Raw genomic sequence first — 15181 nt, 5'->3', positions numbered from 1 at the left:
TCTCCTTAGCAGCAAAGATTAACTTATTGAGGTGTTTGAAATTGAATTTGTTTTGACAGGATAAAGAAAGATATTCTGTTTCCACAAATTGGTATGTCAATAACTAGGGGCCACAATTTCAAGATTGACAGCAAGAGACCAAGGAGTGAGCTGAGTAACTTTTGTGCTCGGTTCTTAGGATTTGGACTACACTGCCGGGGAGGTGGATTTTATACAAAGTTTCAAGACAGCTGGATACTTTACTGAAAAGTGGTAAATTTTTAGAGGGACCCAGATGGGGCTGAAGAAGGAAATGGTACAGACATGAATGGGTTAAATGACTTCTTTTACTGTAAAATTCTAAGATGTGTTGGAGAGAGCCTGTCTGATTTATGAAATTGAGTGTTTTTTGCAAAGGTGACTGAATATTGAAGCCAGTCCAGTTAATATGGTTTACATGGACTTCAATAAGGCCTTTGACAAGGCACCATATGGAAGACTGGTGCAAAAGGTAAGAGCCTATGGGAGCCAAGGCAAGATGGTAAACAGGATCCAAAATTGCATATAGGTGACAGAAGGTGATTGGTGTAGGGTTGTTTTTGTGAGCAGAAGTCTGATCAGTGGTGTACCACAGAGATTGGTGGTTGATGCCTTTTTTCAGTCTGGCAACCACTAGCTGCTGTTTGGATCTGGCAATTGCTCCTGATATCTGCAGAGGAGAATGGTCAGTTCTTATAATTTCACAAAATACTTTTATTACCTCTTGCAAACTAGAGCTTCTATATTTTCCCACAAACTGAATTAAAAACCTATTGAATACACCCACTCGAGTCTCCTGGCATTCCCTAAGCAATCATGGAACACAAAAGATAAGATAATACCCGACCTGGATAACTGTTGCTGCTGAGGAGGGCTGGTGTTGGCTTCACGCTGCTCTTGCTCTCCATCCTTAATGTAGGGTCTGATTTGCAATGGTGGGTTTGCAGAATTGCTGCTGCCTGTGTGCCTTGAGGGTTGTCTTTTATCCTCTTTCTCTACCTTTCTCGAGTGGTGGAGTCTTTTTTTTCCCCATTGGCTCAGGCTCATTCACTTTTTGCATGTCTAAACCTTTATTAGCTCCAGACCAAGGAGCTAAGTAGCATTACCTCATTGCCCATTGTCCAAATAAGGCTTTTGCATTACCTCATCTATCTTATTTTTTTTTTCTGAAGAATATGGTTGGTACCAAGCAGTACCTGGACTCATCCATTCTCTGTTCATGAGCTGTTTTTCCCCTTGCGTGTCAGCAGTTTGTTTTATATAGTGACCATTCCTGGCCCCTGTCAGCAACTGGTACCTCCGGTGTCTCTGCAGCCTCCTGGCTAACACCTCACTTTCAGGGCTCTGTCTCTGTGTCCAGCAGCCTGCCTAACATTTAGTGCAGGGGCCTTTTTTTTTAAATATGTTCAGGATGTGACTGTAATTATGGACAAGACCAACCCCCCTCCAAAACACATTAGGAGGGTGTCTAGACCCAACTTTTTTTTTTCTTATTATTTTAAATGTAAGTGTAAGGTGTTGAGTTCCAGATGCAATTAATTTAGTCAAATTACCTGGTTTGAAACAAAACACACTTCAATCATAACCTATAATTATAATTAAAATACAAACAAAATAAAAGTCTTCACTTACTGTAAAGAAATGCTTGACAAAATATAAATAAACTGCTACTCATTAACTGTTTCAATGTAGTAACATCCTTAGCAAAGGTAAATTTTTATGTAAAATTTTATTTTACATGTAATTCTGACAGTAGGAAGAGACCTCACCCCCACCCCCTGGGGGCTTTCATTTGTAACTGAGGAATGAGTTTCTCCATCCAGCTTAAAGATCCTAGAGACTCCAGAAATCTAAAACTGAAAATCCTGCTACTGTGGGAGCTTGGCCCCACCTGTTCAGGTGCTTCTATTGGTCCAACTGTTTATTTGGGGGGGGGTGGGGGAGTGCAGTCTCCAAGGCGCCTCAAGCCATTTATTGGCTTTGAGAAGACCTTTTTATCTCCACCTTCTTGTATTTTGTCATTTTTAAAGAAGATAAAATGCACCTCTTAAAGTCATAATGTCATGACAAAGATATAATTAGCAAGTTTACAGATGATGCTAAAAGTTTGTTTTGACAGCAAGGAGTTTAGTCAAATTGCCCAATGTCAGGTGATATAGTTTAGGAGATGCTGTTCCATTTACTGTCGTTGGTAAAAATGTTGCAATGTCATCCCAAACAACACTGTATCTACACTGCATAGATTGTTCTTGATTAATTAGTGATTTTACATCAAAATTGGTTGCTTTCTTTTTCCTCCTAGATTACCCTCTGATCTTAAACAGAACTACACCACTACACCAGAATACTGGAAACCATTACTGTGTTTCCAGTACTGTCTTTGTTTCTAATATTTTAAATCAGATGACAGTTCACAAATTTTGTTCTTGCAAACCTTTCATCATACCTGTACAAAAGTCATGGAATATTTGTCTTCAATTTTTATGGAACTTCTCTGCTGGAAGATTGATGGAAGCCTTGGTGAAATGATGTAAATGACTATTTGTAATAGTTTACAATGCATCTGTAAGGGTAACGCTAATCATGGTTTTGCAGGAAACAGGTGGTACCCCTTCAGAATTGCCACGTGTAGTGTCTCATTTTTGTCAATTTTTTTTGTAGAAAAGAAGCACAGTTGGATGTGGAAGGGCAGTTTCTGGTACGGATTATATATGACGATTCTAAAACATATGATTTGATCAGTGCAGCCAGCAAAGTGCTCAGTGAGTAGATTCTTCACATTCATTTCAATATATATATTGCACTAAAAATGGATATTTTAAAGTAAACATCCTTGTTGTGAAGTCCATGACCTTTTTTTAATTTTTTTTTATATATAACTGCTTGAGCCAAAAGAAGGCTGAAAGCAGTGGTGGGGTCATACACTCCATGCTGACCAAATTTCCCAAACTGAACTGGTCCCATTTACCTGCTTTTTGGTGATATCCTTCTAAATCATTCCTATCCATGTACCTGTCTGAATATCTTTGTATTGTGACTGTCCCTGTATTTACCACTTCTGGTAGTTCATTCCATGTGTGCACCACCCTCTGGGGCAAAATGTTGCTCATCAGGCTCCTTTTTTTAAATATTACCCCATCAACTTAGCTCTTTAAAGCTTCAAGCAAGGCACTAATCTGTTCCTTAACTGAGCTATAGTAAACAGTAATTCCTTCTGTTTGTACTTGACTGCTTATCTGAGGATGGAAGGGATTAAACTTCCTACTTTAAACAGACTGTAATGTTGCATCTTTGTTTGCCACATTTAATTACAAATAAAAAAACAAATATTGCTCATGTTTTGGAAGTTCAGTGTGGGATTTTTGTTTTCATTATGGTATCAAATTACTATTTCCTCTCTCCAATACTGTATCTGAGGCTGACTCGCGGTCACATCTGTAGGAAGTGTCTTTGGTTTGAGATGCTCAGAGAATTTAAATTGGAACTTGAAACATTAAACTCCAGGGAAAGCAAAGGAGAATTTCTTTTTCTTTCAGAATATTGTCATATCTTGACAGATGTTATGAAATTGAAGGTGTGTACTGTACCTTTGGGAGAGTGAGTGCTGTTTTACACGGAGAGCTTACAAGCACCTGCTATATGACTAGCAGTTTCAGAGTCTACTGGAAAATTGAAAATATGTAACATTTTGGCTGTGATTGCTGAGTTGGTTAGTTAAATTTGAATTGTTGTCAAAATAGCAATCCGTTTCAGTTATGACCCAGCTACTAAACCCAAGTGATTTCTAATTTATTGTTTTGCCAACATTGAACCAGTGAGATTGTTGGGAGCATAAAAGAGGCAGGCATTTTGAAAGTTAGAGTAAACTGCTATCAAGAGAGGCTTTCTGTTTCAGGGGTACCTTTTTTCATCTGAATCCTCTTCACAGTAAAAACACAGATGATCCCAGGAGATTTTCAACTGGGAAAAGACAGTCACTGGAGACGACAGCCACTGTGTGGTCTTGAAATTAAGTTGATGTAATTTTAATAACTTTTTTTTATTGGAACAGTATGTTACAGGGTTGGATGCAGATAATAAACAGTTAAGAGAAAGGGGGGCTTAGAGTTGTGAATAATTGTTTTAATGTTCACTTTTAAGGAATAAATTGATATTTTCAGTGGAATTTGGGAGTTCTGTAATTCATTTAAGATTTGAGGTGAGGTGAGCTTTTCTGGGTGTTTGGTTTTAACTTTTTTTAAAAAAAGGGGTTCAGCACCGAGTTGTAACAGAAGACTACAAATTTATGAAAGACAATCATGTTGCGCTATCAGTTCCCCCAACATTGCTGAGTGGCAATCAAAAGACTTCAAAGATTAGCCACAGTATTGAAGAACATTGAATTTAGAGCCAAGTCAGAGGCTTGTAGTTATAGGAGGTCCCATAATTAATGGCGATAAATCTGCAGTCACCATCCAGAGTCCTGAAATGTTTGCTACCTGATATTGGGTGAAGGAATATCTCCAATGAGATCGAAAGAAGTTTTAGAATTACATAGAAGATCCAGTTGTCATACCTCACATTGGATCCAATGATAGAGCGATACTTGGAGGTTGTGCTGAAAGAGTCAAAAGTTAGCTCGCTGTCTTGTGTTTCTGTTCCGCCCCCACTTCTCCCAAATATGTATTGTCTTTTGCCCTCCAGATGATATTCGAGAACAGAACATCTTTGGAAGCAAATGAAAATTGTTGTCAATATCCTGTTCTTTTTCCTCAGAAATAATCTTTTTTTTTTCTTTTGTCCCTTTTTTTTTCTAAATGTATTTGTGGGGATTTAAAGTGATTGGCTGAAAATCATAGTTGTAGTTTTTGTTCAGTTTTTAAAGTTTTGATTTTGTTTTAGTTTATGTTTGTAATGAACATTAATTCTATAGCACAAGAATCCTGTCGTAATATTCTTTTATCCTCATTCCATCTAGCAGGTAAAATTGTGATTTGTGTGTGATTGTGATTTAACGTGTTTCCCTCAGTAGAGATCACTGGCATAGATCTATTTTTCACAGACTGAGGTGAGAGCCTCGAGGTTTCATCTCAAGGTGAAACCAGGTGCAGGCTAGAGGTTAGGTGCTGGCGTGGACTGGTTTAGAAGAACTGTTGTTCTGAATTTTTGTATTTTCCTTATTTGTTTTCCTAAGAATTTGTACTTAAGAATCCAAATCTCTGTACCTAAGAGAGCTCTGTAAGTGGAAACTTTTCACTTACTCACTTGAGTACATGTGGCAATAAGGTGAATTATAATTATAATTCTAATACTGTACAACTTGCTCTTTTTTAGTTCTTGGCACATGATCAATACATGATGGAGTTGTTTATTTAACTAAAGTCTAGATACTATCCATGTGTGGTGAAATTATCAGGTTCACTCCAAGTCTATCTTTTTTGGAGTTCTGAGATCAGGGTTTCCTCTGCACGATTGTTGATTTTTGGGTTTTTGCTTTTTTTTTCCTGTTTTCTCCCTGTCTTACAGACTTTTGTACTGTCTCTTGCAGTGGCAGGGGAAGTTGCTGTGAGTGGTGATGTGGGGTGTGTGGATCTGATGATGGAATGGCCTTTCTGGAATGCTGATAGGGGTGGGGAAGGAAATATATCTCTGGTCAGATCTGTTTGTAAGTGGCGGAGAATGATGCGATATATACGGAGGTTGGTGGGTGGAAGGTGAGGACCAAGAGGGTTCAGTCCTTGTTGCATTGGGAGATGCGGGAAGTGGAGGGGATGTGCTGGAGGTCATCATAGACCACATAAGAGGGGAAATTGCGATCTTTGAAGAAGGTGGCCATCTGGGACGTTCTATCATGGAATTGCACTTCTTGGGAGCAGATGAGATGGAGGAATTAGGTATAAGGATAGTGTTTTTGCAGGAGGCAGGACAGGGAGAGGTACAGTCCAAATAGTTGTGGGAGTTGGTGGTTTTGTAGTAGACATCAGTGAGTCAATCGCCAGAGATGGTGAGGTCCAAGGAGGAAGGGGTTTGCGATTGTCGAGGTGAACTTGAGGTTGGTGTTGAAAGTGTTTGTGAAGTTGAACTGTTCAACCTCTTTGTGGGAGCATGGAGTGGCGCCTGTACAGTCATTGATGTAGTGGAGGAAGAAGTGGGGAATGTTACCGGTGTAGCTGCCGAAGATGGACTGTTCCATGTACCCGACAGTAGCAAAGCATTTCTGGGGCCCATGCTGATGTTGCAGCGCATTTCCCCTTTGGTCTGGACGAAGTGGGAGGATTCAAAAGGAAAATTGGCTGAACTGGTCCCTACCCTCAACAATCAAATGAGTGTCAGTGGAAGGGTACTGTTTGGGTTGGAGGTGGGAGGAAGAAACGGAGGGCTTGGAAGCCTTTGTCATGGCAGATGGATTAGATGTCCCTGCTGAAGATGTGGGCATTGAGGGCTGGGGATACAAAAGTCATGGAGGTGGAGAGCATAGGTAGTGTCCCGCATGTAGGTGGGGAGTTGCTGGACCAAAGGAGACAGGGTGGTGTCAGGGTATGCAGAGAAGTTTGGTGGGGCAGGAGCAGGCCAATCAAGTTTGTGAATTTTGGATAGGAGGTAGAACCAGGCGGTGTGGGGTTCTTGGACTACTAAGTTGGAGGCTGTGGGTGGGAGATTCCCTGAGGTGGTGTACAGTCTGAGCGATGATGGTTTGGTGATAGGTGAAGTCATGGTCGAGGGGGCAGTACGAAGAGAGATCTGAGAGTTAGCACCTGGCTTTAGCAGTGTAGAAGTCGGAGTGCCAAACTACCCCAGCTACCACACACCCCACACTCCCGTCTGCAGACTTGATGGTGAGGTTGGGGTTGAAGTGTTGGAAATAGAGGGTTGTGCATCACGATGCAAGGCTGGTGTGGGTGAGAGGGTGGACAGATTGAAACAGACAGACAGTGTCACGGCGGCAGTTGGAGATTAAATTCCCCACCGTATGGAAACAGGCTTTTCGGCCCAACCTATCCTCCAAAAATTAACCCACCCAGCCTCATTCCCCTACATTTGTCTAACTACACTTGACTAATGCACCTAACACTATGGGCAATTTAGCATGGCTAATTCACCTGACCTGCACATATTTTGGGATTGTGGGAGGAAACCAGAGCACCTGGAGGAAATCCATGCAGACACAGGGAGAATATGCAAACTCCACACAAACAGTCACCCAAGGTGAGACTTAAATGCAGGTCCCTGGTGCTGTGAGGCAACAGTACTAACCACTGAACCACCGTGCTGCCCCAAAGATGAGGAGATCAAGGGCAGATAACAGGCCAACACTGGGTATCCAGGTGGATGGGGTGTGTTGGAGGTGGGGGTAGAGGTCCTCAGAGGGTTGGCATGAGTCCTGACAGAAAAAGTAAACCTGGAGGCGGCGCAAGAAAAGTTTGTCGCAGCACATGTCGAATTCATTGATCTGGGAGCATAGGGGGATGAAGGTGAGGCCTTTACTGAGGACTGATTATTCATCTTGGGGGGTGGGGTGGAAATGGTAAAAACATGGCGGCTAGGACCTGGTGTGGGGCTGGAATTGGGAATGGGAGCAGAGACTGTCATTGGAGTGAGTATGGTTGTGATTGTGGCTGAAGTCACCAAAGGAAATGGTGCTCACCCTGGGGGTCAGGAAGTGACACAACACGTGATGTAGGCGATGTTGGTGGTGTTCCAGTAAGTAACATCAGTGGGGACAGAAGTGGCTGCGGCAGTGGCATCCATGTGCCAGGTAGGCTTCGTTGGTCCCGTTGGCGGTGGATCTTGTTTCAGTTGCCGAGCCGGTTGTCTTGGTGGAACCCATGGAGACAACATAGTCAGCAGTGGCTGCAGTCTGTAGGGTGGTTGGGGTGGTAGTGATGTCATAATTTGTGGTGGTGGCTGGAGTGGCTGCGTGGCTAATGGCGTCCCAGCCATTCCAGAGGCCGGAAGATTCTTCTGGGATAGAACATAGAAAAATACAGCGCAGTACAGGCCCTTTGGCCCTCGATGTTGCGTCAATCCAAGCCCACCTAACCTACACTAGCCCACTATCCTCCCATATGCCTATCCAATGCCTGTTTAAATGCCCATAAAGAGGGAGAGTCCACCACTTCTACTGGCAGGGTATTCCATGAACTTGCGACTCGCTGAATAAAGGATCTACCCCTAACATCTGTCCTATACCTACCACCCCTTAATTTAAAGCTATGCCCCCTCGTAATAGCTGACTCCATACATGGAAAAAGGTTCTCATGGTCAACCCTATCTAAACCCCTAATCATCTTGTACACCTCTGTCAAGTCACCCCTAAACCACCTTTTCTCCAATGAAAACAGCCCCAAGTGCCTCAGCCTTTCCTCAACGTTCTTCCTACCATACCAGGCAACATCCTGGTAAACCTCCTCTGCACCCGTTCCAGTGCCTCCACAGCCTTCCTATAGTATGGCGACCAAAACTGCACACAATACTCCAGATGCGGCCGCACCAGAGTCTTATACAACTGCAACATGACCTCAGGACTCCGGAACTCAATTCCTCTACCAATAAAAGCCAGTACGCCATATGCCTTCTTCACCGCACTATTTACCTGGGTGGCAACTTTCAGAAATGATTAAGCAATCCTGAGTTTGGAGGTAAGTACATGACAGTTTGTTGTACTTGCATTCCTTGATGTCAGATGTGGTAGAGAAAGTGTTTTGAGTGAATGAACTCTTCTAAGGATGAAGAACAGCAGGTTGGGGAGAGTGTGGCCCTGAGCTGGGGCAAGGCTGACTGTAGGGAGAGTAGGAGGTGGCGCATGGCTGTGAGCTTGGAGTGGAGAATCCAGAGGAGAACTGTTTCTGGAGGCTTTGGATTTGTTTTAGGTACTGGTTGTCCTGTCCAGTCCAAATTATGATAGTTTGAATGTAGTCTGGAGGCCCTGCGGGATCAGCCAGTTCTGTTGGCAGGTGCTGAGGAAGGATATATGACTGTGGTCTGCTTCAGAACGTGGCTGAAGAGTTTCAGTGCAGAGGAGACTATCTGGTGAGGACCGGGTGCAGTGAGAGAGAGAGAGAGAGACTCTCTAATCCTTGTAAAGGGAGGAGGAGAACATTTTCAAGGTATGCATCCTTGAAAGATGCTTCGCAGTAAGGTTACAATCAACTAAGAGAAAGTGAGGACTGCAGCTGCTAGAGATCAGAGTCTGAGTTTTGGTGCTGGAAAAACACAGCCAGTCAGGCACCATCTGAGGACCAGGAGAATTGACATTTCCAACATAAGCTCTTCATCAGGCATAACGGATGGCTCAAGGGGGCTGAGATAAATGGGAGGGGAGTAGGGCTGTGGGGAAGGTGATAGGTCACAGAGGAGGGTGGGGCAGGAAGATGCACACGTAGGACAGTTCAAGAGGGTGATGCTGAGTTGGAAGGTTGGATCCTAGATGAGGTGGGGGGGGGTGCGCGGAAAAGAGGGCAAATGAGGAAGCTGGTGAAAACCACATTGATCTTGTGTGGTTGGAGGCTTCCAAGGTGAAAGATGAGGCATTCTTCCTCCAGGTGTTGGGTGGTTAGAGTTTGGTTGTGGAGGAGGCCCAGGACTTGCAAGTTCTGGAGTGCAAGTCTTCAGTTTTATTGCCCAAGTGGTGTAGAGCCCATAGCGCTTGAAGCATCCAGAGCCTCCAATTGTTTCTTGACATCACATGGAGTGAATCAAACTGGCTGAATTAATTGGCATGGGGACCACTGGAAACTGAGATGGATAATGTATTTGGCACAGCAGACTGAAGACTGCAGAAGGTAATGCTAAAGATTACATTACAGTGTGGAAACAGGCCCTTCGGCCCAACAAGTCCACACCGACCCGCTGAAGCGCAACCCACCCATACCCCTACATTTACCTCTCACTACGGGCAATTTAGCATGGCCAGTTCACCTTACCTGCGCATCTTTGGACTGTGGGAGGAAACCAGGTCTCTGGCGCTTTGAGGCAACAGTGCTAACCACTGTGCCACCGTGCCGCCCACAAAGATTCGCTATACTGTTCTGCAGGACTGTTCCTCTCACTAATGAGGGGGATATTTGTGGAACTTCCTCCTCCTGTGAGTTAATTAATTTTCCACCACCATTCATGACTATAGTGGCAGGACCGACCATGAGACCATAATAGGAAAATGTGTTGGCCATCCAGCTCCTCGAGTTTGCTCTGACTTTGATAGGATCATGGCTGAACCTACTTTCCTCATGTCCACTTTCCCATTTTACCTCAAACTCTTTAATTTCCCCAGCAGAGTTCAGATATGTTGGTTGTGAAATTGCTTGGCTTTGTCCATCACTTGCTGCTTATACTCTTTTTGGTATATAAGTAATCCTGTGTGGTCATTCCCCAAGTTGACATCCCACCTTTTAGGTATGCTTGGTGCTGCTGCTGGTATGGCTGCCTGGATTCTCCATTGACCCAAAGTTGGTCCCTTGGCTTGATGGTAATAAGAGAATGTGGGGTGATGTCAGGCCATGAGGCTGCATATTGTTTTTAAGAGTACGATTTTGTTGCTGTTAATGGCCCACAGTGCGTTATCGATATCCACTCGAGTTGCTAGATCTGTTCGAAATCTGTCCAATTCAGTAACCACAGTAACCATGACACTCCACATAATGGAGGGTATTCTCAATGAGAAGGTATAACTTTATCTCCATGTGGACTGTGACTAATACTATCATGGACAGATGCTTCTGCAACCTGCAGATTGGTAAGGATGAGGTCAAATGTTTCTCTCTCGGTTTTTTTTAGATTAGATTAGATTGCTTTTAGATTAGATTAGATTGCTTACAGTGTGGAAACAGGCCCTTCGGCCCAACAAGTCCACACCGCCCCGCCAAAGCGCAACCCACCCATACCGCTACATTTACCCCTTACCTAACACTACAGGCAATTTAGTATGACCAATTCACCTGACCTGCACATCTTTGGACTGTGGGAGGAAACCAGAGCACCCAGAGGAAACCCACGCAGACACGGGGAGAATGTGCAAACTCCACACAGACAGGGTCGCCTGAGGCGGGAATTGAACCCAGGTCTCTGGCGCTGTGAGGCAGCAGTGCTAACCACTGTGCCACGTCCCATGGATCCAGTCTAGCAGCTTCTTCCTTTAAGGAGCTAATCCCCTTCCAGTAGTTCTGCAGTCACTCTTGGTGCCTGAAAAGTCCCCCACCTCAATAGTTCCTCCAAGTGGAATACTAATTTCTCAGCTGCAGGAGGGCAATATGTAATAGTCCTTATCCAATGTTTCACCTGGTACGATGAGATCATTGTTGGCTCCGGAGTCAATTTTGAGGAATGGCTGGGGAACTTCCCTCCTGATTGAATACCACTGTGCTATCATCTCTGGTTCAGTTGTGTTGTGGGACAACACTCCTCCAAAGTAATGGCAGTGTCAGGGATCTTTTGTCTCAAGGTATGGTTCCATGCATTGCTTGACTCATCTTTTGAGACTACTCTCCCAATTTTGGCACTCCCATGGCCTGGTGTGTCTCATGAGAGAGCAATAGGTAAGGCATGTTGCGCCCTGTATTTGAGAACTGCATTTGTGGCTCAGTTATAGAACACTCTCATTACCTTTTTATGGAAACCATAGCCAATGTGTAGCAATCTTATGGTACAGTAATATCATCTCTGTCAGAGCCAGAAAGCTAAAGTTCAAGTTCAGAAATGTCATTAATATCTAAACAGGCTTATTTTTTAGTATATGTATGTTGAATATAAATGCAGTAGTGGGCCATTTCAGCCCTTCGAGCCTGCACGACCATTTTAATATGATACTGAAATTGCATCACCAGTCATTATCCCACTCCTACTTTCTTTTCAAACCCCTTGAGCCCTGTAGAAGTGAATTCCACTGTGCCCCCCCCCCCCAATTAGGGACAAAATCTCAGGATGAAGGCAGGATTAATTCTGCTTCAAGCAATCACTGGTTCATGCATGGAATGGGCCAAAAATTGCTCCTGAATCTGGCCTCGACATGAGGATAGTGGCTTAGTGGTTAGCACTGCTGCCTTAGTGCCAAGGACATGGCTGTCTGTGTGGAGATTCCTGTGTCTGCGTGGGTTTCCTCACACAATCCAAAGATATAAAGTTTGAGTGAATTGGCCATGCTAAATTGCCCATAGTGTTCAAAGATATAAAGGTTAGGAGCATTAGGCAGGGGAAATGGAAGAGTACCGGGCAGGGGAATAGGACTTGGTGGGATACCCCTTTTGTGGTCTTGTTGGGCCAAATGGCCTGTTTCCACACTGTAGGGAATCTGAGCTAACCCGCTTGTTCCCTTTAATCTTTCTCTGATTGGAAGAGACATCAATGATGCTGTGGTATTTACAGTGAAATACAGTAGTTTTTATGATCACATAATGTAGTTACTGTGCCCTTCCCCTTATTCTCTACATTCAATCCTTTGAAATACCTAATCAATGATTGGACATTCCTGTGGACAGCCCTAGATTCCCATGATTTCATGACAATGTAATCTGGAAGCCTTGGAATCTTTCTATGCATCCTATTAACTTTTATTCCAAAGATACTCTCTGTACTACTTTGGACTTGCTTATCTTGAAGGATTGCTTGAATTCTGTTCCCCTTGTATTCCTTTGCGCTCTTTATCAAATTCTGTTACTCCTCTATATACTTTCCCACTATCCTAATTATTTATATTTATTTATATATGTGGAAAATAAAAAGGCAGCTAGTTGTAACTAACTGCCACAAGATTTGTAATATTAATTTTCATTATAAAGTTTATGCAAGTTTTATAATTACCCATACTGTTAGGACTCTTAGCTAATGAGTTGCAAGCCATTTGTTTCTCATAGGATGTGCCAGGTAAGACTAATTAACTTTTGCATCTGTGTTTGAATCTTCTCACCAGTGCTTTTTAATCATCAGTGTATCTTGTTGTATACTTTTATCAATAATTAATGTTGGAATCTGTGATTTTTATCTGAAGAATCTTTAAATAGAACCTATTTCTTCATGTTGTGAATAATTTAAGAAAAAACTAATTACTGTTGTTTTCACAGCTGCATGGTGAGTTAGGCTATTTGTTTTTATGGACTGATTTATACCCCTTGTCCTAACCAACAATCCCTTTTTAGCTGTAAGGGCCACCTCCAGCTCCCTCTTGAATACACTGGCCACAGTAGCTTTCTGTGGGAGATAATTCAAAGGTTCTTCCTCATATCTCTGTCTCGAATGACTTACCCCTTATGACTATGATCCCTCGTTCCAGACTTGTCCAATGTCAGAAGCATTCTTCTCCTATCTAGCCTGACCAGTCTCATCAGGGCTAATGTTTTTGAGATCTCCCTCTTTCTATCTCCATCACACACCCCACACCAATTTTCTAAACTCCAGTGAGTACAAACCCAGCCTGTCTTTATACGTCGGTCCTGCTATCCTGGGAATTAGAGTCCAGTAAAGGTTCACCAGACTATCAGTAGCAAGAGAGCTCTTCCTCAGACATGGAAACCAAAACTGTACACAATACTCAAGGTGTGGCCTCACTCATAAGGCCCTGAACAACTGCAGCAAGACATCCCCACTTCTATGTAATCCTCTCGCTGTAAAGACAAGCATGCTATGGCTTTCCTGACCTCCTGCTGCACTTGTATTCCAACATTCAGTGACTGTTCCACTGTGATAAATAGGTCTCATTGCACCTCACCTTTTTCCTAAACCAGTCTGATAATCTGCTTTTGCCAGTAAAGTGCACATTTATCCACATTATTTCTCCAGGTATTTGCCCATTTAGCCAGCCCTGTCCAAATCACCATGCAGCCTCTTAGCATCCTCCTCTCAACACACACTGCTACCCAGCTTACTGTCATCTGCAAATTTTGGAGATATGGCATTCAGTTCTTTTAATACAAATTGTTAAAGTATATTGTGAACCCGCTGGGGTCTCAACAGTGAACTCTGCGGCACACCACTCGTCACTATCTGTCACTCTGAAAAGGATCAGTTTATTCCAACTCTGCTTCCTGTTTGTCAACCAGTTCTCTATTCACTTCAATACATTTCCTGTGACAACATGAACTTTAATTTTTGTTACTAGTCTCTTGTGTGCAATCATGTCAAAAGTTTTTTGAAAATACAGATACACAACATTTACTGATTCACCCTTATCTATTCTACTGGTCACATTCTCGGAACATTCCAGAAGGTTATCAAGTGTGATTTCCCTTTAGTGAATCCATGCTGACTTGGACCAATACTGTCATTGCTTTCCAAATGCTCAGTTACTACATCCTTTAATTATTAACTCCAACTTTGTCATGCAGAGGGTGGTCTGTGTATGGAATGAGTTGCTAGAGAAACTGGTGGCGGCTAGTACAACTACAACATTTTAAAGGGCATCTGGATTATGATTAAGGAAGGGTATAGAAAGATATGGGACAAAACTGGTAAGTGGACTAGATTAGTTTGATATCTGGTCAGCATGGATGAGTTACACCAAAGGGATATACAGCATGGAAACAGACCCTATGAGTCTGACACTAACATCTCAGGATGGAGAAAGATCCACAGGCCCTGACTTATCTGGGAACTAAAACCAATGTTTTTCTGGTGATTAGTGAAAAGGAGATTTAGAATGTCTTTTCTCCTCTGGCCAAATTTTTGACTGATGCACTATCTAAGCTAATGGTCTTTGCATCATATCATATTATAGAGAGGAACTATAATTGCCTTCTGGATCCTGTGCTGGATAGAATGACCAAAGGGCCCCCAAAGCTTTCTCCACAACCTAAACAATTGGGTGATCTATGTGTGGAGCTGGGGTTGGTCAACAGTTGGAGACGTCTCCACCCTATGGCCTGGGACTTTATATTCTTTTCCAATCCCAATCAGTGCCATACAAGGATGGATTTTATTATTTTTTTGCCTAATTCCCACGGGACTTCTAGATTTGGTGTTATCTTGTTCAATTGGGAATATTGCCATCTCTGATATATTTAGGGTCAAGATTAGGGATAATGCAATGAACTCTTAGTATGGGTGAATGGATCCCTTCATCCTCCAGAACAACAAGTTTGTTGAGTATTTTTTGGCAACCAATCTGGGTATAGCTAATAACCTTCGTGGAGAAAGTGAGGACTTCAGATGCTGGAGATCAGAGCTGAAAATGTGTTGCTGGAAAAGCGCAGCAGGTTGG

The 15181-nt window shown here is 43.0% G+C and overlaps 1 protein-coding gene across 5 annotated transcripts in view; it reads left to right on the top strand.

The window, feature by feature from the left end:
* gucy1b1 (guanylate cyclase 1 soluble subunit beta 1) overlaps positions 1 to 15181 on the top strand; it is a 265032-nt gene that overhangs the window by 74535 nt on the left and 175316 nt on the right. For 3 of the 5 annotated variants that reach the window (XM_072584282.1, XM_072584283.1, XM_072584281.1), the window contains one exon: positions 2680 to 2780. The exons of 1 other annotated variant lie outside the window; for it this stretch is intronic. In XM_072584282.1, coding sequence (XP_072440383.1) covers positions 2680 to 2780 — 101 coding nt within the window. Of the gene's footprint in view, positions 1 to 2679; positions 2781 to 15181 lie in introns of those variants that run through there. One more of the 5 variants, XM_072584286.1, reaches the window with a different exon arrangement.

The sequence above is a fragment of the Chiloscyllium punctatum genome, chromosome 14, assembly GCF_047496795.1.
Source record: "Chiloscyllium punctatum isolate Juve2018m chromosome 14, sChiPun1.3, whole genome shotgun sequence".
NCBI classification, from domain to species: domain Eukaryota; kingdom Metazoa; phylum Chordata; class Chondrichthyes; order Orectolobiformes; family Hemiscylliidae; genus Chiloscyllium; species Chiloscyllium punctatum.
This window is presented reverse-complemented; position numbering and strand designations above follow the sequence as displayed.